Genomic DNA, 27,667 nt, shown 5'->3' on the forward strand with positions numbered 1-27,667 from the left:
AACATACGTTAGGAACTGACCCTTCTGGGTGGACGCAGACAAGAATAAATGAAGAAAATGAAACAGTCAGACACTGTTTGAGAGGAAGGTTTCGTGCTGCGTTTAAAAGGGCCAGTGACATCAGAGATGGGAACTGTGAAAGCGGCCGTCTTTGCGATAAGACACACGACAGAATTAAATCAATAGATCCAAAGGAACAACTCGTTGTCTTTCCAATGATTTGTGTGAGTATATATAAAAGAGGCGATGCAGAACTCAACATTCTGAATTTACCTGTGAACCTCCCATTGTGTGTTAATCTGCGTGTGACTGATAAACCCGGAATCATCCGTAACTCTGAGTCTCTGATGTTTAAGAGAAGCTGATAACCACTTCTTGATTCTGAGCTGCCCTTTGCGTAACTTAAAACGGAGAGAGGGGAGTTGCAAACAGCGCGCCTGATTCAGGGAGAAACCAGGGGCTTTTTAAGGGTTATTCTCTTACTCTGGTAAATTAACGGCCAGAGAATCAGTGCAGTATCCACCCAAAAGCAATCAGCTCAAAGGTTGTTCTTTCTCCAGAGTGAAATATGATGGGTTTACTTCTGTTTTTTTACTTACTCTATCTCCAGCTAAACATTACGATTTAAGATTATGGTGCATCAGATCTGCATAGTTGTTAGTGTGGTAGTATAGCTGTTTCATTGATAACTGTTCAGGGTATTATTAAATGTTTTTAATAATGTCTCATCCTACACACTGGTCCATAGCTTCTTCTCTTGCACCTTTTTCATTGGCTTACTCTTTGACCTCCTTCGGCTATTTTCGCACTCCTCGTATCTGGTCAGTCGCTGTATTTAGCCGCGGTATTTATACTAAAGCCAGGTCCTAAATAGATAGATGCAATGATCATATTTTCCTTCTCTTGCAAATGGCTTTGGATTAAAGAGTCTACTAAATGAATAAATGTAAATGTATTCACGTAGCCTGCTCTGGTTAGGAGTGTTATGTGGTGACTGAATCACAAAGTCACGTTCCTTATCTGTTGTGTTGTTACTTCCTTTCTCTTTCAACTCATCTTCAGGACAATATGAAAGAGGCACTGTGTGTGAAATCTTGTCATTTTGTTTGAAATCTTGTCATCTCCTAATAGTGTGTGTGTATGCGTGCATGTGCGCGTGCGCGTGTGCGTGCTTGCATGTTTGTGTGTGTGTGTGTGTGTGTGTGTGTGTGTATCAGACACAATGACGAGCCTGGAAGAGGAGGATTCTGGTAGGAAATGGCTGCAGTCTCATGATCATCTGTGTGGTCTGTCTAAGGAGCAGCTCACGATTCTCAGAAACAGTGGTGAGACTATTCTCTCTCTGTCTGTCTCTCTCTCTGTCTCTCTCTCTCTGTCTCTCTCTCTCTCTCTCACCTCACACACACACACACACATACACATACACATTTGCTACAAACATATCGATCTATGAGCTTTCTCCTAGAGCCACACACAAACACACACACATCACATAAACACCTATAACACACACACACACACTTGATTTCTTAAATATATTTTTTCTGACTTACACACCTATAGCTACATACGCATAAACACACACTCACCGGCCAGTGCATTGCAAGGAGAGAAATCTTGTTTGCACACAAACATGATCACACATACCAGTAATAAATGTCATACTTTACATTAATGCTTTTAAAAAGTCAACCGTCAGATGTATAATTGCATATTTGTGTGTGTGTGTGTGTGTGTGTTTCAGAGGAGAGACCTCTGATGGTGGTCCATCATTTGACAGCCCTGAAGGAACATGACATCTCTCCTTTCCTCCCCAACACATCCATCAGCTGCAGGGTGGAGAGCACAGAGAGACACACCACACGCTCCAAGGTCTGTGTGTGTGTGTGTGTGTGTGTGTGTGTGTGTGTGTGTGCGCATAGGCTCAAGAGAGAGTGAGTGTGTGTGTTTATCAGTAAACAGTGTGTGTTGAGAGTGTTTGTGTGTACGTTTTTTGGGTTGATTCCAGTCACAGCTGCACTTATTTACTCTACTGAGTTTTAGTTTGAAAGTGGGTTTTTTTTTTTGTTAAGTGTGTGTGTGTGTCATTCAGGTGTGACAGGTCTCTCTGTACACAGTGAACATTTGAAAAGTGATGTGTGTGTGTATGTGTATGTTGCATACAGGTGCGTGTGGTCACTCTATACACGGTGAAGTTGACACATGGCCCGTTCTCATGGACTGTGAAGAGAAAATATAAACGCTTTCAGGAGCTGCACCGAGACCTCTACAAATACAAAATGATGCTACAGTTTTTGCCTCTGGGAAGGTAAGAACACACATACTCATGCGTGCACACACACACACACACAATCTGTTCTGTGGCAGCTCACATTTGTGTTGTGCATGCAAACTAGGTTCAGACTAAACAATTATTTGTTTATGGGGAAGAGAGAGCTTGAGAGTTTAACCTGATTTCACTGACCCCTGACTTTTCTCCATGATGATGTGGTGTCTTTTGTGATCTGCTGACGATAGGAGAAAGTTTTCCCAGGTTTCTATGTGGTTGATAAAGTCTGTTCCAGTTCTTGTAAAATTGTTCCCTCTCTCCCATCTCTTTCTGTCTCTCTCTGGTTCACAGTTTTTAAATCATGCTTGCCAAAGAATTAAGAAGAACTGAGTAACACACACACAACTGAGCAGTGCTGCCTAAAGTAATCCTAAGGCTAAAGAAAGAAGAGTGGTAAAAGTGAGAGAGAGGTGTTTTTGAGTTTGGACAGGAACACAGCAGATTTTCCATTCCCTTGGTCAGCCTGCACAGGTCAGAGGTCACAGTAACAGTGGCTTGTTTTCTGAAGGGAGTTTTCTCTCTTTTGTGAAGGTTTGCCATTCAGAGGCAGCAGCTAGAGAATATGACTGAAGAAATGCCAACTTTACATGGCACAGAGCGAATGAGGAGGACCTCCAGTAAACCGGTACCGCACACATGCATATTCATACATATACATACACACACACACACACACACACATACAGTCATACACACACACACATATGCATACAGTCATACACACACACACACACACACACGCACATACATACAGTCATACACACACACACACACATACATACAGTCATACACACACACACACACACACACACACACACACACACACACACGCAGAGTGATTAAATTACAGGATGTTTGTCATGTGTGTGTGTATATGTTTCTGTGCTTTAGAAATATCTGGAAGAGTATCTGAGCAGTTTGCTGGACAATTCCTTCTGTAAGACTTACCACGGCATGGTAAGAACAACCTTTTCTTTTCTTTTATTTGCCTTTTATGTATCTCTCAGATTACCACATACACATTTACATCATAACAAACTACAAACACACACACACACACACACACACACACACACATATAAGTTTGAATTTGGGTCTCCTGTCCTGGTTTTAGCTGGAGTTCCTGGCAGTCAGTCCTCTCTCTTTCATCAGAGACCTGGGTCCCAAAGGCCTGTAAGTACACCACTCTTGTGTGTGTGTGTGTGTGTGTGTGTGTGAAACGGAGAAAGTCCAGGTGTATTTGTAAATGGAACCAGTACCACTTAAGAATGTCATTGCTGTTCTGAGTCTCTATTTAGTCAAGCCTTGAATCATGAATTCTTTTGCATATGTTTGTGTGTGAAATAGCCTCAGTCATGATGTATAGTTTTTTTTCTTGTCTGTGTTTTTTTTTTTTGTCTCGGTTCTCATGGTTACCACAGTGAGGGCTTCATTCTGAAGCGGTCAGGAGGTCACCGTATCCAGGGGCTGAACTGTATTGGTCATCACCAGGTGTGTTTCCGCTGGTCACGGCGTTGGCTAGTGGTGAAGGACTCCTTCCTCCTGTACCTGAGTCATGACCGCAGTCTCATCTCCTTCGTCCTGCTCTTCGACCCCGAGCTGACCGTACAGGTTGGGCGGTGCTACACAGACACCAAACACGGCGTCTGCATCGAGAACTTCAGCAGGTAGTACTGGGACGTCAAAAACAGCATTTCTCTCAGGCCCTGCCCTGTACCGCTTTTATATACAGGCATATAACCTGCAGCGTGTGTGTGTGTGTGTTCATTTTACAGGAAATTGATCATTAAGTGTAACAGTTACAGACAGGCTCAGTGGTGGAGCCATGAAATCCAGAGACTCTCTGAACCGTGTGACTTCCTCCAGAGTCACCGCTTTGAGAGCTTCGCCCCGGCACGCCCCAACACACTCACCAAATGGTACGTGTGTGTTTGTGTGTTTTATGGCCACATGGTTAATTTGTCCTAACATGGAATAAGTGTGCTTACGTCAGCTGTGTCACTTATATGAACAATGAAAGAGTGATTGGTTGATTGATTAATTGATTGATTGATTCATTGACAGGTATATGAACAGGAGATGCTAGATTGGTTGATGGATAGAGTGTATGAATGGGAGTGGCTAGATGACTGGTTGATTGAGCTATTGATTGGTTTGACTGTTTGGATGGATAGATTGATTGATTTGAATGATTGCTTGATTGGTTTACAGGTAGGTGAGTGGTAGTGGCTAGGTGGTATTTGATTGATTGATTGATTGATTGATTGATTGATTGATTGATTGATTGATTGATTGATTGACTGACAGGTATGTGAATGGGAAAGGCTTCATGTCAGATCTGGCTGATGCTCTGGAGCAGGCAAAGGAGGAGATCTTTATCACAGACTGGTGGTGAGTGAGATTACCTTTCCACTTACTGTAGTCTATACAAACACAGCGTGGCCCGCAGTGCCTCACACTGAAACTCTGTGTTCAGATTATGACTGGTCTGTACACACACACAGACTTCAGCATGTCATGTTTGTCCTGACATACAGTGCATCATTCATGTTTCAGACACTGTCCAGATTGTATTAGATGCCGGAGTTTCTAAGGTGAAAACAGTGTGTTAAATCTAATGGTTTCATCTATGCTGTGTTGTAGTGACGTGTGGGTCAGGGTTTTTCAATACCTGTACCCACCAAACCCGTTATGAGAGCTAATCCACACCGCCCAACCGCAAAAAATATGCGTTAATCAACCGCCCGAACCCGACCCGACCCGACCCGACCCGACCTGGCCCGACCCAACCCGCAAACCGCCAACTTTAGCCTGTATAGCGATGGCATCCATATCATAGAGTCAGAGATAATGTTTTCTTATTTAGCACACATTTCAGAAAGGACAGACACTCATGTAAACAAGGTTTTACACAAGCCACCGTAGGCTACAGCAAAGTGAGCAGTGTTGCATTATTTTGTTTTTGTGTTGGGGTTAGGGTTAGGGTTACACACACACACACACACACACATACACACACACACACACACACTAACGATGCATCCTTCACATCTTAAGGGTGAACTTTAACAAAATAGTAGCCTACATGTGTAGGTCTATACTGCCTTTTTAGCCTAGTGTTTGGCTGCACTGTGTCGATAAAGAATGGAGTCCACAGCTCTAGGATTTAACCTATTTTGACGCACCGTGACATGAATGCCGATCCAGGTTTGATGTACCTGTCTTATGGCCATCATATTTGTACAGTGTGACACAACTCAAGCAAATAACGGTGTCTGTAATGGTATCATCGGACAGTACAACCTGCCCGAATCTCCCCCATACCTTACTTTTTTGGCTCACTTTGAATGCAACCTTAGCATCGCCCAATTTGAACTTTTCTCTGATTAAGTCAGCCATATCGTCAGTGGTAGCCTCTTCTTTCTAACCCGAAAAAAGGAGTTTTTGGTGGTGTATATCTAACAAAAGCTATGGATACCACTTAGAAAAAACCTAAGCCTATTATCAGCATTCTAAAACACATGCATTGACCATAACCACAATCACAAATTGATGATAAAGCTGCTGATAAGCTGTTAGGCCAGGCTGTAATTATAAATTGTGGCCTGGCCTAATGCATTACAAATCAATGTCTTGGTTCAGAGAGATGTGTGATAGATGTAAGTTATGTTATAGTTCGGTAATGCAGATTATTGACAGCCAGGCCATAAGAGGACCTGCACCCTTCATTGTGTGTGCGTGTGTTTGAGAGAGAGAGAGGGGGTTACAGAGAGAGCGGAAGAGAAGGCAGAAAGCGGACTAGTAATCACAGCCTAGCCTATTGCATGCAATTCAGAGAGCCTATGATGCAAAGCCTATTGCACAGAATGTTTCTGTAAGTCATTGATAACTTAGTCAGAACACTGCTTTGTCACTCTTTGACCCAACCTACCCAAACCCATGATATTTTCTAGTAAGCTTACCCAAACCTGCCTGACCCGCAGGTCAATGGGTTAGATAACAGCTTCTGTGGTTAAAACCAGTATGTTAAATCTGATGGTTTTATCAATGCTGTGTTAGATAAGAGAGTTTCTGTGGTTAAACCCGGCCTGTTAAATCTGATGATTTGATCTATACTGTGTTAGATAAGAGTGTTTGTGTGGTTGAACCCGGCCTGTTAAATCTGATGGTTTGATCTATGCTGTGTTAGATAAGAGAGTTTGTGTGGTTGAACCCGACCTGTTAAATCTGATGGTTTTGTCTATGCTGTGTTAGATAAGAGAGTTTGTGTGGTTGAACCCGACCTGTTAAATCTGATGGTTTTGTCTATGCTGTGTTAGATAAGAGAGTTTGTGTGGTTGAACCCGGCCTGTTAAATCTGATGATTTGATCTATGCTGTGTTAGATAAGAGAGTTTGTGTGGTTGAACCCGGCCTGTTAAATCTGATGATTTGATCTATACTGTGTTAGATAAGAGTGTTTGTGTGGTTGAACCCGGCCTGTTAAATCTGATGGTTTTGTCTATACTGTGTTAGATAAGAGAGTTTGTGTGGTTGAACCCGGTCTGTTAAATCTGATGGTTTTGTCCCTCCGTGTTAGGCTCAGTCCTGAAGTCTTCCTCAAACGCCCTGCCACCACCAACTACTGGCGTCTGGATGAGATCCTAAGACGCAAAGCAGTAAGGACATTGTCGTCTTTCTCTCTCATTCCTTCTGCCAGCTTCAGTAATGCTTTTGCGCTCTCTCTCCATGTTATCATTTTTCTCAGTCGCTGCTTCACAGTCCAGGAAAGCTCCTCTGAGAAGGTGTGTTCTGCTGTAGCCAGTCTCACAGCACTGAATAAAGATTCAACATCCTGTTTAGTGACTTTGGGATGAAACTCATGCATAGCTTAGACTCATTCTCTCAGAGGGCTGGAGGACTAATGTTTCACCACAGGACTGCACTGGGACATGGCTCTAATGCATGTTTATGTTTTAGAACTGAAATGTGAAACCTGATGTCTGTGCTGTGACACAGCACCTCATGGTCGCTCTTCAGGTTAGAGCGAGAAGATATCCAATCTGAGAACAAGTAGCAGATAATGTTCTGTGACCAAATCTGTAAATAGAAAATAAGTACAGAGCGAGGAGGTTGTGTCCTCTGGTGTGACACAAAATGGTTCAAGGCTGGTCACTCCTCTTGGCTACAATTATTCACTGATTTGCCTGTAGTGCTTTACCCCCCTTGGGCTGTTTACCATACTGTGAATGTAATCTGGCATAAGGTAATTAATGTGTGATGTCAAAGTTGCATTAAATGTTTGCATAAACTTGTAGAAGTAATGTAATGGAACACTTTGATGTTTAGTAATGATTTTATTTATGAAACATCACAAGGAGAAAAATAGCGCTAGTCACAAAGTGCACCACAAGTGTATCTCTTGTAGAGCGACAGTCTTGCCTCCTTCCATGATTTAGGGGAATTGTACAGAATTGCAAGGTCCAGTGGTTTGAGCCCTGTTCATTTTTAGATGTTTCAGATGCACACAGTTTGGTGTAGTTATATGGAATTAAGACACGCCCACATGACACACCCTGGCCAATCAGAGTCATGGGTGGGATCATTATATTAAGAAAAGGCAGATGCTGTTTTTGCATGTAAACCAGTTGAAGGTCTCTAATCGCATTCTTTCCTACTCTGTGCCTCTCCCCCATTTTCTCTTCCTTTCCTCTGTTTCCTGACTGCCCCCACACCCTCAGGAGCAGGGTGTGATGGTGTGTGTATTGCTGTATAAAGAGGTGGAGTTGGCCTTGGGCATCAACAGTGGCTATAGCAAGAGAACTCTGATGGACCTCCACCCAAACATTAAGGTTTGTACCACACCACAATGTCTTTATATCTAATCCCCAAACCAGAATGTCTTTATATCTAAACCCCAAACCAGAATGTCTTTATATCTACACCCCAAACCAGTGTCTTTATATCTAATCCCCAAACCAGAATGTCTTTATATCTAAACCCTAAACCAGAATGTATTTATATCTACACCCCAAACCAGTGTCTTTATATCTAATCCCCAAACCAGAATGTCTTTTTATCTAAACCCTAAACCAGAATGTCTTTATATCTAATCCCCAAACCAGAATGTCTTTATATCTACACCCCAAGCCAGAATGTCTTTATATCTAAACCCCAAACCAGAATGTCTTTATATCTAAACCTCAAGCCAGAATGTCTTTATATCTAAACCCCAAACCAGAATGTCTTTATATCTACACCCCAAACCAGTGTCTTTATATCTAATCCCCAAACCAGAATGTCTTTATATCTAAACCCTAAACCAGAATGTATTTATATCTACACCCCAAACCAGTGTCTTTATATCTAAACCCTAAACCAGAATGTATTTATATCTACACCCCAAACCAGAATGTCTTTTTATCTAAACCCCAAACCAGAATGTCTTTTTATCTAAGCCCTAAACCAGAATGTCTTTATATCTATGCCCCAAACCAGAATGTCTTTTTATCTAAACCATAATCCAGAATGTCTTTATATCTAAACCCCAAACCAGTGTCTTTATATCTTAACCCCAAACCAGAATGTCTTTATATCTAAACCATAAACCAGAATGTCTTTATATCTTAACCCCAAACCAGAATGTCTTTATATCTAAACCATAAACCAGAATGTCTTTATATGTTACTGCTTCTGCTGGACTGACACCTGTCGTTCTCAGCCTTCCATTCACTCCGTGTGTCTTGACTCAGGAGAAAAGTCTTCTTCTTTTGGTTTTTGCTTCTCGTTGTTTTCTTTCCTTTTTTTTGTTAGAGGGTGTTTGATGTTAAAATAAACTTGCGCTTATTGGAGCGAGGGACCTTGTGAATTTGAATATTCTTTTCCATGCACATCCTGTTTTCACGGCATGAACTGACAGTGATCACAGTTTTTCCTGGATCAGTGTAGGACTCAGACAGCTGCTGAAATATGCAGTTCCTAGAACCACTTTATGTATGCTGTTTTTTGGCTTCTCTCCCTCTCTTTCCCCCTGTCTGTCTTTGTATCTCTCTTTGCTCTATGCTCTGTAAATAATGATTATCCTAAAATATGTAGTTCCCAGAAACAGTTTTTGGATGGTGTTTTTCATTTTCTCTCTCTCTCCCTGTCTTTGTGTCTGTCTGTCCATCTTTCTGTCTCTCTGTTCGTCTTTCTGTCTCTCTGTCTGTCTCTCTGTTCGTCTGTCTGTTATTTGTCCGTCTGTCTGTCTCTCTGCTCTATGTTCTGTAAACCATCATGATGCTGATATCCACCGTCCTCAGAAGCAGTTTTTATATGGTAGTATTATTTCTGTAATTTCTTAATTATGCCACATTGGTCTGTCCTGGATGACAACAATGCACCAACAAAGGTCTCTCTCTGCTAAAGCCCCCCCCTTACCTCTCTCTCTCTCTTTTGCATTCTTGGGCTGTCTCCCACTGTGCTGTGGTGTAGACATGTCGTACTCTGGCAGCTTGTGAAACAGAACTAGGGTCAGTTACCACTGATTGACAGAACCAGCGTTAGTCACCACTGATTGACAGAACCAGCGTTAGTCACCACTGATTGACAGAACCAGGGTCAGTCAGCACTGATGGACAGAGCCAGGGTTGATTAGAACTGATGTACATATCTAGGGTCAGTCACCACTGATGTACCTCCAGCAGAAATCATACAAATCCTGACAATTACAAACTGACTGTGTTCAAACCAGTACATTTCATCTGAACTTCACACCACACCCTGTGACACTGTCTTTCTGTTAATGTGGTAACATGTAATGCCCTAGACTCAAAACACACGAAATTACATGTTTGTGTGTGTGTATGTGTGTGTAGGTGCGTGTATGTGTGTGTGCGTATGCGCGTGTGTGTGCGTGTGCATGCACATGCGTGTGTGTTTATGTATGGTTGTGGGTGTGTTTCTAATTTGACATGTGGAGTGAGGTTGGTTACAGACTCAATTTGACTGGCGGCTCTGTTGCCTAGGTGATGCGTCATCCCGATCATGTGGCATCTGTGGTATTCCTTTGGGCCCACCACGAGAAAATGGTGGCCATCGACCAATCAGTTGCTTTTGTGGGCGGGATTGACCTTGCCTTTGGGAGGTGGGATGATGACCGCTATAGACTGACTGATCTGGACGCCCCAGAAACAGCCAATCACAACCGAGAAGTGGAGGTGAGGAAGTTACCAATGCTTTTGTGTCTGGAGATAAAATATCAGTTTGATTTTGTGGTGGTAAATGATGATTCTTTTTGGAGAAATTCCTCTGTTTTGATTTAGTACATCCTGAAGATTTGTTTACTGATATCTTTGTGTCTTTACTTAAAGGGTTCCAGGAAGCACCAAAGTATCATAATGATATGTAAACACATTATAACACATAGATATCATGGTGGCAAAACCAGTATGTAAAAAAAAATTATGAAACTTGACACAGAAAGGTGAAAACTGAGGTTCTTTTTGCTGCATTTTACACTAAGTAGCTTTTATTGTTGTGCTTGTTTCATGTAGCAGAGATAGAGAGAGAACACATTCTATTTCTGTGAGAGACCTGGGCTCCTGTGTCACTTTACTTTATCTTTTTCTCCATGTCTTTTTCTGTCAGACGGGTGTTGGGAGTCAGGAGGTGGACAGTGCAAAGGCTCAGTTACTGGAGGCCAGTGTAAGCCCAGTGGAGGCACAGACAGTCAATTTGACCGGGAACACTCGTCTGTGGCTGGGGAAAGACTACAGCAACTTCATTAAGAAAGACTGGACACAGCTCGAACTCCCCTTTGAGGGTGTGTGTAAAATTAAAAAAAAAAACGCTTATTCAGACTTTCTCTCTCTCTCTCTCTCTCTCACACACACACACACACACACACACACACACACACACAGAGAAACAAACACACTCTCACATACTTACACAAACACAAACACACACGTATACATGCACACACACATAAAAACGCAATACACACACACACATGCGTCCTTGGTCCAGTGAGTGAAGTGTGTCTCTATCTTGTAGACAACATTGACCGAACTAAAGTGCCTCGAATCCCCTGGCGTGATCTTGCCTCTGTGCATCATGGAAAGGCAGCACGGGATGTGGCGCGTCACTTTATCCAGCGCTGGAACTTCACAAAGGTCAGAGGTTAAATGTCTAAACTGAATTACACAAAGGTCAGGGTTAACCGTCTAAATTGCCTCACAGAGAACATGTGAAAATTCATTTCAAAAGTGACTTGTCAAACTTCTGCACAGAAGCAAACATAAGGAACAGTGTACTGGAGATGACATTGTGTGGTTATGACATCTGATTAGTTAATGACTGTGGGAAATTCATGACATCCATAGATTTCAATCTCGTAAAGGGAAGTGGAGCAAGTTCTTGTTTTATTTTTTATGTGTGATTGATCTTTCCTCCTACAGTAGCTCCGCCCACTCAGACAGTCGTGTCCATCCACTGTACTGCACTGTGCTGTTGTAAGAATTTGTGGAATTTGTTCTGTTTTTACTTTATAGATCTTTAAAAACAAGTATAAGGACAATTTCTACCCGTACCTCCTGCCCAAATCTCACAGCACAGCCATCACACTACCATTCACTGTACCTGGAGCCGCTAAAGCCTCAGTACAGGTACATATGTATGTGTGTGTGTGTCTCTCTCTCTTTCTCTCTCTTTCTCTCTCACACACACACACATAAACATACACACATTCTCTATTATTTGTATATGTCTTGCTTACACACTTTACACACACATTATCTCTTACTTACACACACACACACACACACACACACACTGAACACAGTCTGAAAAGCTTGGCTCTAATTACATCCACACAATAATGAGTCTTTTTCCATTCTATATCTGTGCCTCTTTTGTGTTTTGCTTTCTTTATCTGCCCCCCCCCCCCCCCCGCCTTGTCCTCTTTCTTTTTTCTCATTCTTTTTCTCCACTAGGTTCTCCGTTCTGTGGATCGCTGGTCAGCTGGAACATGTGAGCACTCCATTCTCAAGGCCTACATAGACACCATTGAGAACAGTGAACATTACATTTATATAGAGGTATTTCTCTCTCTCTCCCTCTCTCTCTCTCCCCCTCTCTCCCTTGTCCCTGCGTACAGACAGAAAAATAACTCTTTGTTGTCCACAGCTGGCTTTACTGCATACATTACGGGCGTTAGAATATTAAAAACTGTAGTGTAGCATCTTGTTTTGATCATTCACTTGTCTTTTCAGTTCTACTGTTCCAACCCCTCTGTTGTTTGTTAGTGCTGCACTCTTTCCTCCTTCGGGTCGCAGTGGGGCATGAGGGACAAGGCCTCCACATTGTCATGTGTGCAGTGTGCAGAGGTTCGGCATTCCTCTGACTGGTCATGTGACTGCATTCAGGCATGTCACACAGTGATCTGCCATCTCCTGCCCCATGGTCCCAGTGCTAGTCACTTATCCTCTCACTGACAGAGAAATCGGTTCTTGTTGTTTGTCCACAGAGGCAAGTTGTCTAGCCGATGGAAACTGTTAGTTTTGTCAAAGATGTTGTGATGGTGCATGATGAATGTGAAAACACACATTTGACAAAGGTAGATACAGACAGACAGATATATATATATATATATATATATATATATATACAGATAGATAGACAGATAGATAGACAGACAGACAGACAGACAGACAGAGACAGATAGATAAAAAGCGCACTGGAAGACCCTCAGTATATACAGCAGTGAAAAACAGTAAAGATAAGAGAGTAAACACAGCAGTGAAAATAGGTAGAGAAAAGACAGTAAACACAGCAGTAAAATATTTGGCTGTGTAAACAGTGCCTCTTCTGAGGTCAGACCACATCATGTGACTAAAGATCTCTAATCTGAGCTGTATTCTCCATCCATAGAATCAGTTCTTTATCAGCTGTGCAGACGGGAAGACTGTCCACAATGACATTGGTGACGCCATCGTCAAGAGGATCCTGAGAGCTCACAGGTATGTGTATGTGTGTGTGTGTGTTTATCACTTATTGAATATCACTTGGATGTGTGTCTCTTTCTCCCTCTCTCTTTCTTTCTTTTTCTATCTCGTGTGTTGATGTTTTGTCCTTTTTGTGTTTTGTATTTTCTGTGTTTGTGTCTGTGTAGTTGGAGATCTGTTTGGTTCTGTTTTTGATAAAGACACTGATGTGTCTTTCTGTCTGATGGTGTAGAGAGCAGAAGAAGTACAGGGTGTTTGTGGTCATTCCACTCCTGCCTGGGTTTGAGGGAGATCTCACTGAGGGAGGAGGCATAGCCATACAGACGATATTGCATTTTACCTACAGGTACACACACACACACACTCACTCACTCACTGATGAACATACATACTCACACTCACACACACATACATACATATGTACTGTCATATGGAGATACGGGAGCAGATGAAAAAGACTGATTTATTTGGCTCCTCAGGTCTCTTTTCATCTACCATAGACCAATGGCAGTGCAGCACTGTGTAATATTCACAAATAAAAAATGAAAAACCTATATATTATTACACAGGATTAGTACCATTATATTATTACACATGATTATAGCATTGCCTGTTTGAAAATAATGAATAACTTGGAAAAATAATGCATCCCCAAAACATTAACTCATTATTGGTGGCGTGTAACTACAACATTGGCCAAGTTATTACAATATTGGGAAATTATTACATTGTTGGGTTCTGCAAAAATAAGGTTAACCCAATAATGTAATAACCTCCTGTTAATGTAATAATTTATTACATTATTGGTACATAGATTATTACGTTATTAGTTAAGACATTTTGTTACATTATTGGGACGTTATTACATTATCAGTAAATTATTACATTATTGGGTTATACACACATGCACCCACATGAAAAGCTCCAGTTTTCTTAGCCCCTGATCTTTTCAATAGCTAGAAACACCCCTGCACACACACACACACACACACACACACACACATACACACAGAGACACACACACATGGACAGACACACACACAGACAAACAAACTCAGACATGCACACACAGATACACACTCACAGACTGTGTTGTATTTTTTTTTTCTTCAGGACAATGTGTCGTGGGGAGTTTTCCATCCTTGAAAGGCTAAAAGAAGAAAGTAAGATTTAGCTCATCGATATGTCCTAAACTCCTACCTTAATCTGGCTTTAATGCATTCAGGCATTTTTCTCTGTACTCTTTTCTCTTCCCTTATTCTTCCCTTTTCCCTGCCAGTCTGCTTCTGCATGACTATATTCTCCTAATACATTCATCACTTATTCATTAACCATCAAAGTCAGCCGGCCAGTCATTGTGGTTTTGAGGATGGTTGTCGTGACGACTGTCTCCTCCCCCTCCCAGTGCAGGAGCAGTGGATGGAGTACATCTCTCTGTGTGGCGTCCGCACACACGCCCAGCTCTCTGATTCACTGGTCACTGAACTCATCTACGTCCACAGCAAAGCTCTGATTGCTGATGACCGACGCTACATCATCGGTGAGTTGTCTGATTGGTCCTGAGAGACAGCGGTTAGCCATCTGACTGGTCCTTAGACTCAGCACTGATGTATAGGTTAGGTTGACAGTCTGGCGGTATCTGATGTGAATGATTACAGTAAAGTTTTGCGAGTCTTGGTGTGAGCACTCATATCAGAGGCTGTAGTTGGCTGTGTTTGGAAGTCCTGTCTCAGGAGCTGAATGGTTTATGCGTGTTTGTCATAAGTCTTCATGTTTCAGAGAGGCTTGGTGGTGTGTGTCTCTATAGTACCATCTGCTGGTTAATAACGGAGTTGCGGTGCACTGGTATCATAAAGCCTTTTTTTTTTTTATACTGAGTTTTGATCTGCATTATTGAGTTATTGCCTGGGTCTCATAAGGAATTGATGGCTTTCCCCTACATAAATGAAACCCTAAATGTCCCTCCTCTCTCTCCATACTCTGGCCCTGTGCCCTTAGGTTCGGCCAACATTAATGACCGGAGCATGCTGGGCAGTCGGGACAGTGAGCTGGCTGTACTGGTGGAGGATGAGGAGAGAGTTCCATCACGCATGAATGGGGAGGATTACCAGGCAGGGCCTCTTGCTCTAGCTTTACGGAAGGAGTGCTTCAGGTTGGTGTGTGTGCTACGTTGTGTGTGTGTGTGTGTGTGCACGCATGCGTATGTGGAGGTGTGTGTGTGGGTGCATGTGTTTTTGCATCTAGGTGGCTGTGCGCGTGCGTGCATGTGTGGGTGATTGTATGTTTGTGTGTTTGTGTTTATGCACGTGCGTGCGTGCGTGTCTGGGTGATTGCATGGGTGTGTGAGTGTGTGTGTGTGTGTGGGAGACAGTGTGTGTGCGCGGGGGATTGTGTGTGTGTGTGGTTCAGAGGAATGCAGAACTGGTGCTGTTTTGGAATGATAATTCATTTAAGGGATGAACGTAACAGACGGATGAAATGAACATTAGATGAATGAACAGGGAGCAGATCCTGGTGCTGAGTGTATAAATAATGATTTCTGTATCCACATTTTAGTCCACATTTTACACAAGGAATTATCATGCTGTCAACTCCAGTCAGGTAATTCATATACCAGGCAGATCAGAGAGATAATGAAGGATCTGCAATACACATGCACACACACATGAACACACACAGAGAAAGAGAGAGAAATTCTGAGAAAAGAGGAAATCTTGTGGATTGGTGTTGAGAAACTCTTGGATTTTAGGGATAAGACAGAACAAGTCTACTGTGAGTTTCGGTATGTTTTGCTGTAACTGGCTTAAACACTTTTGGAAAGCTTATCTTCAGCCCAGGAGATAAACAACTCCCTCCCCATAGCGTCTGCAGCGTGTGTAGGCTGAAGACGGGGTGTAGGATTAGAAAGCTCAAAGAGAGAAACAAAAAAAAAGAATTTCAGAGTACCTGCTCCCAGCACACAGGCTGCTAATGGCATTGTTCACTTTGACTTCGACTACTCCACCAGAGTCAGCTGACACCATGCGCTTGATTTTTTGATCATATTCAGTGCTCCTCAGAGCCGTTCCTAGAGCGGGCTCTGGGTGGTATTTACTTGTTCAGTGACAAAGGAAATCAGTTGAGAAAACTATTGGCTCGTTTTCCAAATATGTGATAGCCACTGATCCTGAGGTTAGCCTGAGCGAGTGACTGTGTTAATGTGACTACTGTGTTTGTTCTCAGTGTTTTAAACTTTATTATTGTGATGACTGTGTTTGTTCTCAGTGTTTTAAACTTTATTATTGTGATGACTGTGTTTGTTCTCAGTGTTTTAAACTTTATTATTGTGATGACTGTCAGATGTAAGCTGTCAGCTGTGTTTCATCAGTCACCTTTATCCATCCTATCCCTGTTTCATCATACATATATATTTCATATATATAGATATATATATATATCTCTCAAATGTTGAAAACTCAGGGATTTTTAAGGTTTAATGATGATTTTTGTGCTGTCTGGACATCCAAACAGAAGACTCTCACTGAAGATCCAAACTCAGTCTCTCTATATTTATCACATGTGTAAGCTTATGGTAGTCATAGAGAAGATGTTTATTTTTTTAACACCTCAGCTCTTCAGGGCTCATCATTCAGCTCCTGTGTTTGAGCAGAATACTTTCTGTTTTCACACCGTGTTATATGCTGATGGCTACACAGAAAATAGACCGGTTGCTAAGGGATCCACGAAAAGAAGCGAGTGTACCATTTTCTCCACGTATAGGCAGAGCTTGTAGAGGTGAAGTCATTTGCATGACAGGTTTACTCTTATTTCTGCTCCGTTTGCCTGTGAGATTCAAGCACCTGTTGCTGTGATGTCATTGCTCTTGGAATCTCTCTCTTCTGTCTCTGTCAGAGTTCTGCTAGGGGCGGAGTCAGAACCTGCCATTGATATTGAAGATCCAATTAGCGACGCCTTCTTTAATGACGTGTGGAAGAGGATTGCACATACAAATGCCTCCATTTATGAAAAGGTGAGAATTATGTCTCTCTGACAGTTTGTGGATAAAGATGGCCTGTTTATAATTCTCTTTATGCCCATCTGTCTTTGGCTGAATTGTGTATTACTAGTGAAGACTCCACAAAAAATTCTCCCAAATGGATCAATGTATCTGTCTGCCTGTTTGTCTACCTGTTTATCTCTCTAGTCTTCCACCAACCATCTATCTATCTATCTATCTATCTATCTATCTATCTATCTATCTGTCTATCTGTCTATCTGTCTGTCTGTCTGTCTGTCTCTGTTGTTTTTTTTTTTGTCTACCTGTCTGTCCACATACCTGATGATAAACTTTCTTTATTCTTCCCTCTATCTGTCTATCACCCCTCTGATTGGCTGTGTCTGTGTCTACCTGTGTGGTCATCCCCCTCCCCTCTCTGTGGCAGGTCTTCTGCTGTATTCCCACGGACAGTGTGAGGAGTATGCGGGAGCTGCTGGAGTTGTCCAGCGTTCCTCCTCTCAGTCAGATGGAGCCCGAGACGGCCGCCGAAGAGCTGAGGGCAATCAGAGGCATTCTGGTCTATTTCCCCTTACACTTCCTGTGTGACGAGTATCTGCTTCCACCTCTCAACAGCAAAGAGAGAATGGTTCCTATGGAAGTGTGGACGTAACAGAGGCCGATGGGGGCTGGTGTAAAGTGTTCATGACACTGGGATCTGACATTTCCACACGTAACTTGACAGCACTGTTTTGTGTGGTACCAGCTCTGGTCCCCTCCTCACAGTATGTGTGTCAGACAATTGTACTTTACATTACAAAGTGGCATTTCCTGTCATTTTCTAGAGAAATAAGTGAGATAGTGGTACATTGGTTGTATTTTATTGCAATATAGATGTTATGAGACTAGCTACTACTGAAATGTTAGGTGTTCTCATCTCTCTGGGGTACTTGGACAACCAGATAGTGTTCGTCATTGAACTCACACAGGGTGGGCTTCAGGTCTCAGTGTGTAAGATGGCGGTGGCTAAACTGTGCTGTTTATCTGTGGTGATAGCTGAAGCAGCTAGATAAGGGGAGAAAAAAACAGAGGAATGAGGAGAGGAGAGGAGAGGAGTGAGGTAGCAGAAGTGCAGTGTCTTGGATGATTGAGGAACGGAACGTACGTTTATTGTTGCAAGGGTGTGGGTGGATAACATCTTTTTCTCTCTGTCTCTCTCTCTCTCCCCCTCTCCCTCTCCCTCTCTGTCCCTCTCTCTCTCTCTAGCACTACACCTCTCATTGCAGTGCCAGCAAATCTGTCAGAACATTTGTGGTTGTTATGGTGACGGGTATAAAGAGCTGACTGGGTTGCTGCAGTTTAGAGAGAGAGAGAGAGAGAATGGAGGAGAGAAGCACAGATAAATAATAAGTTTTGAAAAGTGGAGAGATGGTATGGGGGGGGGGGGGTTGGTAAATGGGAAAAATGGGCGGAGACAGGAAAGGGCGAGGAGGGACTGGGGTGGAGGGCAAGGACAGTCTGTAATGGTGTTTTTGGAAAGATAGGAGAGAGAGTAAATATTTTTTGGAGGCTTGTAAAGGGCATAAAGACAGAAAAGAGTGGCTATAGAGAACACACAGTGATAGTCAAAGGGGTGGTGTGGCTTTGCATTAATCATTTTGTCTATTTTTTTGGGTCCCCATCACTATAGCAACCAAGTGAATTATTGTTATGTAATGGTGTTGTCAGTGGTCCAGAAGATTCCACTTTTAGTGTTGTGAGAGGGGGAATCACAGTGAAAGAGAGGGAGAGGAGGGAAGGACTACAGCAACACATTATTAACTATGCCTCTGCCTCGTTTAGTCACCACTACTCTACAGAACAACCTGTGAGCTGAGCACAAGATGAAAAGGCTTATATAACGCAAAGCAGTCGTTACAGAGGGTTAGGGGGTTACCTCCACTGCACAATAATACTCAACCACGCATGTCTGCACTCACCTGTGTGTGCCTGCACCGAGTGTTTCACGGCTAAGATCTTATCAAGTCCAACAGCATTCCAGCCACATTAATGAATCTAAATGCTATCGACTAAGTTAATTTTACCTTCAACTCGCTGTTTTTACAGTGCCAAGAGATAATCAGTGCACAGTTTTAGTTTCTTTTAGAATTTTAAAGAAGTCTAATTCAGATGCTGTAAGAGTCAGGAACAAAAAGTCTTAAAAGTGCGTCACGTTAGCGCTACCTTTTGGAATTCTAGCCAGTTGTTTTATACAGTGGTTTACTTCATGTTAAAGATGAATTCCTGTCTCGATGGCGTTGGTAAACGTAAGCTACATGATTACAACTTGCGTAGTTACGACACAATACGCATAGTTTATAATGACATTACATAGACAACATAAATGTTTTGTCTTTTCTCTTTTCTTTCCTTTCCTTTCCTTTCCTTTTCTTTCTTTTTTTTTTTACATTTATGTAATAACTGTCAATTTGTTCGTGTACTTATCTTTCAAATAAAACTGTGATTCTGCATTAGTTGTATGATTTGTTTGACGAAAGAAAAGTTGACGTGTGAAAGTGATCATCGTGCTCGTCACAGTCAAGGCGTGTACAGAGTCAAAACAGTAGCCTACTGTATTCGGACCGAGGGAGATACGATTACAGTGGCACCACCTGTCTCGATTAGCAGCTAGTCAGGTAGTTTGTCCCTGTTGTAGTACCGTAGCACTTTTACAGTCCAGGAAGACAGGAACAAGAAGTAAGGGGGGAGGAAAAGAAAAAAAGGAAAGATCTGGGAAGAGTGTTGTGTGTACTTGCTGAGCAGAAACGTCATAACGCGACCTCAGAGACAAGAAGGAGCATACCAAAACTAAGCGAGAAACAAGTTTGCTAGGAGCCGCGTCGTAACAAGTTATTTTTTGAGGTTGCATTAAAGCTGCATAGCATTCAAGCTGAAATTGGATTTTTGAATGAATTTATCGACACAGAAAGTATGGCATTATCACACCTTCCAACGCAAATTCAGTAACACGCCTTAAAACTGAAGACTCAAGTCCATAGGTATTTGTTATTTAGGATTTTCCCCCTCCTCGCCAGGGGAATCGGCAGGAGCTCTGCGCACAGCGAGCAACGCAGGTCGCTAAACGGAATGAAAGTTTGAGCTGGGCAAAATATTCGACGTAAACATTATTGTCCAAGCGTGGTGCATTACTGACATTGTTGAGATTTTTTAAAAGACTTCCAACAGCTGTTTCCGACTGCTGACCCGAGTAATGCTTGTGAAATGTAATCAAAAATCTTATTTTAAACGTTGTGCGTGGGTAGCTTGGTAACAACACTGTTATGGCAGCTCGGCGGGGCTGATGCGGATACCCACCGCGGGCGCTGTGGTTTATTAGCCTGGCTTTACAGCTAAACGGCTGCTTATCTTAACTTTGGGAGCGATTTAGGGAATAGGCGATACCTTGCCATTGTGCTCGGAGATCACCTTGTTTTCTAAGGTGGGGTTGGCTCACATTCGAGAAGTGCGGATACGCAGTGCTGCCAAAATGAACGCAGTAAAGAAGTGCAGTACAGCAGACAATATCGGTTTTGAGCGTGATTGGAGTGCCACTTTAAATTAATGTAACGTTACGATGCAATCTGGACGATTATACCAAAACAGCTAACGTTAGCTATTTACTAATAAGCGCACTCTATTCAAGATCGCTCAGCCATCACGTCAAAACAAGGAGGACTACTTCGCTTGGAAGAAACTCCACAATCTGGAAGGATTTTTTCAACAAACTGCTTTTCTCGTCCTTCGTGTTTAAATGTCCTCACAGGAGCAACAACACAATTAACTGAACTGCCTCTTATTTTTTGTAAACGACTATTGAAATCACTGTAGAGAAACATTTCTCTTCAGAACAGATTTTAGACGTTAGCTGTCCGTGTTTTTAATCACAATGTCAGAAAACGCACCTACACGGAGCTTGGATGACATCGATCTAGCAGCCCTTCGGGTAAGTATACTTTCATCGCAGTCTCCTTTATACTTATACATATATGGATTAAAGTTCAGACTGTCCTACACAATGTAAATAGCAGGATAGCGCTTAAAGGTCTGCATTTCGTGTCTGCCTGCAGTTAATATGTAGCCTGTATGTCGGAACGTTAACGTGTTTTTTAGAATTATGTAGTTTTTGTTTTCCTCCCGTGGGTCTGTTGACAGCTCTTGTGAGGAGAAAATGAAAGCTGCGTTAGGCTGCGCCTTGATCCATCTCACTGTTTAGATACTGCTTATTTTTGTTGAGATGTTGGGCCTGCTCACCTGTCAAATGAGCCGAGGACGTCAATAAAGGCCTTCGGTTAATTTGTGATCTTGTACTCAGACTTCATCTGCTAAAATCTTATATCTGTCTGTCTGTCTGTATATCAGCTAGATCTGTTTATCTATTTGTATCGCCTGTTCGTTACAGGAAATAAGGTGAGGGAAAAAATGCTCTCTTTCTCTAAGGCTGTCTTTCACATAGAACCTATGTAATGCTTGCTCAATACAACCTTTACTCGTTAAGTTATATTTAAGATGTACATACGTTATTAGAAGTCTAAAAGCGCTCACGCAACGTGAAATGAAGTGAAAATCGATACTTTCCGCATACAAAAATGGTGCATAATAATTATGGCCCATACATGTATGTCTCTAATCCAAACTTTTTCCTCCAGCATAAATCATGAACGTTGTGTTTCAGTCACCCAGTATCTCTAGGCGAGTCACTGAAATCCACCACTGACAGCTAAGCTAATTATCACCCCATCAGTACTCATTAGGCCTGCTTAGAATCAGTCCAGATTTCCTTTTCCCATTCAGGCCCATTGTAACGGGCCTTGGCGTGTGGGATAACCTGTTGGATTTGGTGAGATCCAGTTTAAGGGCCTCAGCCTTTGTCCTTAGAAGAATCTGGCTTCTTTTTTCCTTATTGTAATAAAGGTGAGCAAGGGAGTCATTGTTTTTTTCTCTCTCTGGGAATATGTAGTGGCTGTGCTCATCTATTTTTTCTCTCTTCCTTCTACTCTTTCTGTCCTTTCTGGTGAGTTGGTACAGTTAGTTACAGGCCACAGTTCTCCAGGCACTGCTGTTTAATTCTCTTCTCAGAGAGAGTGAGAGAGCAAGAGAGCGAGCTGTGAGAGGGATGATTCACTTCAGCTCATTGTTTGATAGCTGTCCTATATAACACCCACTCTCTGCTACACACAAACACACACACGTACACACGCACATAAACACCAGGTAATAATGTACAAACACAGGCTATATAACCTAGTGTTTGTAACCAAGTAGTCTGTAAGTATGGCACTGAGTCAAATAAACCTGCAAATGTCACAGATATCTCTCTGTTTATCTCAGATGTGAGCAAAACGGGAAATACAGCTATTAGTTTCTCACTTGCTCCTTTACAGGGTAATTGAGGGAACTGGATATTTTTCAAGAAGTAGCCTATTTTTTTTTTTTTCATATTTCTCACTGCAGATAAAAATCCAATATTTTGTTGTTGTGCCATCAGTAATGTATTAATGTGATGTGTAATAAGATATTTTGAGTAAATGTAGGAATCAGTGATGATTGAAGTGATTGGTTTGTGGTTTGGTTACCTTTGTATTGGGGACATCCTGTTGGTGTGGAACAGTGGAGTGCCAGGAGAGTGAGGTCATTCAGCAGAGTGGGGCTCTGTTTTCGCTCATCTCTTCTCACCAGCACACACTGTCCCCATCACAAACTGGGCATTATTTACAGGAATGTTTCTGGGGTCTCGGAAACTTTATGCTCATGTCAGTTTTTTATTGTTTTATTTATTTACTTTTCATGTTGCTTTTCTCCACGTACTTGGCCCTTCTGCATTTTGGTATTTGTGAGTGAGCTTTTTGTTTGAAAAGCCAGGTTGGGTTCCTTTAAAGATTAGGTTCCCAGTGTCTATGACTGGATCTCTCTTCTCTTCTCAGTGCTGGTGTGTGTATTTGTTTGTTTGTTTGTTTTCTTTTCTTTGGGTCGAGGTCACTAGTCTATAGACTATGTTTGCCTCTTTTATCCATGCTTCTCTTCATTTCTCCTTACCTCACTCTCACTGCTCTCCTCCCACTCACTGAGTAGGACGTGGGCTTCACCTCTCTCACCTGCTGCGTATTCTCTCGCTCTCTCTCTCTCTCTCTCTCTCACTCATGCACACACACACACACACATACACATACACACACTATAACGTCTGTATCCAGGGTCAGACACTGGTTTCCTATGCGTATAGACATGGGTGTTATAACTTTCAGGATCTTCCATTTGATGACTAATCAAGCTTCCATCTCTTGTTTTTCAAATCCTTTTTTATATAACTCTCTCTCCCTCTCTCTCTCTCTCTCTCTCTCTCTCTTTCTCAGCATTCACCTCATTTAACTGAGACACATCATAACTGTGCCATGTTCTGGCTGTCACTCAGGGCTTGCCTTAACACCAGCCTGTGTGTTGGCGAGACCAGCCAACGCTACATGAATACATCACCAGCGCTGTGTGTGTTTTTTGATGGGATTCTGTTTGTTTGTGTGATTGGTTAGGTGGTTGTTGGTGGTTCTTGCTGTTTGAGCATAGTTTAAGAAGGATGAGTCATTTATAAAAGAAGGACAGGTCTCTGTATGTTAGGGGAGTGCTGTGTTTGCTTTGATGTCTTCCTGTTTCTGCAGCCTCTCTGAGAGCAGCTGTAGTTTGCATCAGGCTCTCATTTCCATATGTGTCTTACCCGACCAGTCTCTCTCCCAGACTGGGTTTACTGTGTCTTACCCGACCAGTCTCTCTCTCTGACTGGGTTTACTGTAAGCACTAAGTTCCTGAGATCCCTCTGAGAGAGAGAGAGAGAGAGAGAGAGAGGGATGATTGGGGTAGATGAGAGAGAGAGAGAGAGAGAGAGAGGGATGAGTGGGGGTAGATGAGAGCGAGAGAGAGAGAGAGAGAGAGAGAGAGGGATGAGTGGGGGTAGATGAGAGAGAGGGATGAGTGGGGGTAGATGAGAGAGAGAGAGAGGGATTAGTGGGGGTAGATGAGAGAGAGAGAGAGGGATGATTGGGAGTAGATGAGAGAGAGAGAGCGAGAGAGAGAGGGATGAGTGGGGGTAGATGAGAGAGAGAGAGGGATGAGTGGGGGTAGATGAGAGAGAGAGGGATGATTGGGGGTAGATGAGAGAGAGAGAGAGAGAGAGGGATGAGTGGGGGTAGATGAGAGAAAGAGAGAGAGGGATGATTGGGGGTAGATGAGAGAGAGAGGGATGAGTGGGGGTAGATGAGAGAGAGAGAGAGGGATGATTGGGGTAGATGAGAGAGAGAGGGATGATTGGGGGTAGATGAGAGAGAGAGAGAGAGAGAGAGAGGGATGATTGGGGTAGATGAGAGAGAGAGAGAGAGAGAGAGAGAGAGAAGGATGAGTGGGGGTAGATGAGAGAGAGAGAGAGAGAGAGAGAGGGATGAGTGGGGGTAGATGAGAGAGAGAGAGAGAGGGATGAGTGGGGGTAGATGAGAGAGAGAGAGAGAGAGGGATGATTGGGGGTAGATGAGAGAGAGAGAGGGATGATTGGGGGTAGATGAGAGAGAGAGGGATGAGTGGGGGTAGATGAGAGAGAGAGAGAGGGATGAGTGGGGGTAGATGAGAGAGAGAGAGAGGGATGAGTGGGGGTAGATGAGAGGGAGAGAGAGAGAGGGATGAGTGGGGGTAGATGAGAGAGGGATGAGTGGGGGTAGATGAGAGAGAGAGAGAGAGGGATTAGTGGGGGTAGATGAGAGAGAGAGAGAGAGGGATGATTGGGAGTAGATGAGAGAGAGAGAAAGAGAGAGGGGTGAGTGGGGGTAGATGAGAGAGAGAGAGAGGGATGAGTGGGGGTAGATGAGAGAGAGAGAGAGAGAGGGATGAGTGGGGGTAGATGAGAGAGAGAGAGAGAGAGGGATGAGTGGGGGTAGATGAGAGAGAGAGAAAGAGAGAGGGATGAGTGGGGGTAGATGAGAGAGGGATGAGTGGGGGTAGATGAGAGAGAGAGAAAGAGAGAGGGATGAGTGGGGGTAGATGAGAGAGAAAGAGAGAGGGATGAGTGGGGGTAGATGAGAGAGAGAGAGAGAGAGAGAGAGAGGGATGAGTGGGGGTAGATGAGAGAGAGAGAGGGATGAGTGGGGGTAGATGAGAGAGAGAGAGAGGGATGAGTGGGGGTAGATGAGAGAGGGATGAGTGGGGGTAGATGAGAGAGAGAGAGAGAGGGATTAGTGGGGGTAGATGAGAGAGAGAGAGAGAGGGATGATTGGGAGTAGATGAGAGAGAGAGAAAGAGAGAGGGGTGAGTGGGGGTAGATGAGAGAGAGAGAGAGGGATGAGTGGGGGTAGATGAGAGAGAGAGGGATGATTGGGGGTAGATGAGAGAGAGAGAGAGAGAGAGGGATGAGTGGGGGTAGATGTGAGAGAGAGAAAGAGAGAGGGATGTGTGGGGGTAGATGAGAGAGGGATGAGTGGGGGTAGATGAGAGAGAGAGAGAGAGGGATGAGTGGAGGTAGATGAGAGAGAGAGAAAGAGAGAGGGATGAGTGGGGGTAGATGAGAGAGGGATGAGTGGGGGTAGATGAGAGAGAGAGAGAGAGGGATGAGTGGGGGTAGATGAGAGAGAGAGAGAGAGGGATGAGTGGGGGTAGATGAGAGAGAGAGAGAGAGAGGGATGAGTGGGGGTAGATGAGAGAGAGAGAGGGATGAGTGGGGGTAGATGAGAGAGAGAGAGAGGGATGAGTGGGGGTAGATGAGAGAGAGGCAGTCATTGTAAGGTTGTGAGCAGTAGTCCCACTACGCCCACTATGCTTTGCTGAGACCATATTGAATATTGAATCACTGTGTGTGTGTGTGTGTGTGTGTGTGTGTGTGTGTGTGTGTGCGTGCGCACCTCTGTGTTGCTAATAGGAGCACCCCTTAGCCCTTACGCTTCTGTTGGTAGAGATGTTATATATCAGTAATCTTATGTATGAATAATCCTATAGATAAATAATCTTATAGATGTTATATCTTAATTTCAATGGTACAGGGCATTAAGGGAGGCTAAGCTAATGTGATTTATTCAGTTGAATCTGATCAAATTTATGGTGCTGGTGCTGTGATTTTTCTGTCCAATCCTTATAGTGACATTATACTAGTGTGTGTTCAATCTTTGATGATCTTAAAACATTACCGATTGGCCAAAAGTGAATGAAGGGTTGCTGTAGGACCTTTGGCATTTTTTTTAGCCACTTTTGACTTAAAAACGGTCCCACAGAGCTTTGACATAGACACACTGGCCATTTTCTAATTCTGACTTTTCACTGCAGCTGAACCTGCCTGGTTCATGCCGGATGTTTAGAGCTGAGCCTGTGGTTCCTGCTGGATGTTTAGAGCTTTCACAGATTCTAGCACAGAAACAGACACTGCCGAGGCAACGTCTCTTAATATTTAAGTCTTGTCCTGGATCACTGTATCGTATGTCCATGTTCCTGAACTAGATATTGGAAATTTCTCCTTGTTATGGTCCCTAGTTATTTCTCCATGGGATAGAATGCATGGAATAGAATCTAACCCGCTGTACAACAATATGTAGACAATTTTTTCATATAATTCAAAACTATTCTAACAGATATGGGTTCTGAGGTGGAATCCACTTACTCAGCTCATTCCAAAAGCAGTGGGCTACTGTACTTGGTATGTCGTTCTGGTACTTATGATACAAGTGATTGTAGTCCACGACAATCTCAGCGTATTTTTTTATGCGCATCACAGGAGGGGAGTCTTTAGGCCACGGCTCAAACTACGGCTGCGTGAGAGAACAGATGGCATGCTCGCAGACAGTACAGTACGTGTGGTTCACGTGCAAAAGACACTTCCACACAACCGAAAGCTAATTTTGTCATTTATTACTTTTGTGTCGCATAGTCTACAGATAGAGCATTCTGATTTTGGCCCTAAAGTAGAAATCACCAGACAATTTTGCTATTTAACCAAGCACCATGTTTTGCGGTTCCTTTGCTAGTTGGCTACTGTTAGTTTGTCTTACGATAGAATTCACAAACATCAAGGCATTGAAAGATCCTTGAAGCAGTTAGTAGCATGACATTTATTATAGATAGCTAAAGTAACTGGCTAACATTATGATTCTTTCCAATATTATCCCAGCTTAACTGTGATTGTAGAGCACTGTAGTTCTACGAAGCAAGCTAGAAAACCTATCCAGACTGTTGTGTTCACAGACAAGTAGCACCAGTCAGTCAGTACTCAGGCGGAGAGGGGTTTTCAGTTTGTCAGTACTTCAATGGTAACAGACTTCGCATCATTTTGTCAATGTATCTTACTCTTAATTTCTGAGAAGAGAATACCCTTTGTTCCCAAAACATGCGCGTTAAATGACTGCTA

General features: G+C 42.9%; 2 protein-coding genes across 2 annotated transcripts in view; both read left to right on the forward strand.

Moving 5' to 3' along the window:
- The first annotated feature begins 1,222 nt into the window (after positions 1 to 1,222).
- Positions 1,223 to 18,109, forward strand: pld2 (phospholipase D2). Its single transcript, XM_030783014.1, has 23 exons — positions 1,223 to 1,325; positions 1,745 to 1,872; positions 2,166 to 2,308; positions 2,861 to 2,954; positions 3,221 to 3,286; positions 3,444 to 3,502; positions 3,751 to 3,996; positions 4,105 to 4,248; positions 4,637 to 4,720; positions 6,908 to 6,986; positions 8,049 to 8,159; positions 10,314 to 10,505; positions 10,954 to 11,110; positions 11,344 to 11,462; positions 11,841 to 11,954; positions 12,282 to 12,386; positions 13,219 to 13,307; positions 13,525 to 13,638; positions 14,406 to 14,455; positions 14,698 to 14,832; positions 15,291 to 15,444; positions 17,184 to 17,301; positions 17,714 to 18,109. The coding sequence occupies exons 1-23, from the start codon at positions 1,223 to 1,225 to the stop codon at positions 17,936 to 17,938; spliced, it is 2,829 nt and encodes a 942-aa protein (XP_030638874.1). The 3' UTR covers positions 17,939 to 18,109.
- A 3,029-nt stretch (positions 18,110 to 21,138) lies between these two features.
- The window catches only part of mink1 (misshapen-like kinase 1), a 34,325-nt gene continuing 27,796 nt past the window's right edge, over positions 21,139 to 27,667 (forward strand). Inside the window, exon 1 of the mRNA XM_030783308.1 lies at positions 21,139 to 21,247. Coding sequence (XP_030639168.1) covers positions 21,191 to 21,247 — 57 coding nt within the window. The 5' untranslated portion in view covers positions 21,139 to 21,190. The remainder of the gene's footprint in view (positions 21,248 to 27,667) is intronic.

Source organism: Chanos chanos, chromosome 8, assembly GCF_902362185.1.
Source record: "Chanos chanos chromosome 8, fChaCha1.1, whole genome shotgun sequence".
In the NCBI taxonomy this organism is placed as follows: Eukaryota; Metazoa; Chordata; class Actinopteri; order Gonorynchiformes; family Chanidae; genus Chanos; species Chanos chanos.

Coding starts and splice junctions, on each gene's coding strand:
- pld2 (XM_030783014.1), top strand. CDS start 1,223: ATGACGAGCCTGGAAGAGGAGGATTCTGGTAGGAAATGGCTGCAGTCT. Junction 11,463..11,840: donor AGCGCTGGAACTTCACAAAG/GTCAGAGGTTAA, acceptor TTTACTTTATAG/ATCTTTAAAAACAAGTATAA. Junction 11,955..12,281: donor CCGCTAAAGCCTCAGTACAG/GTACATATGTAT, acceptor TTTCTCCACTAG/GTTCTCCGTTCTGTGGATCG.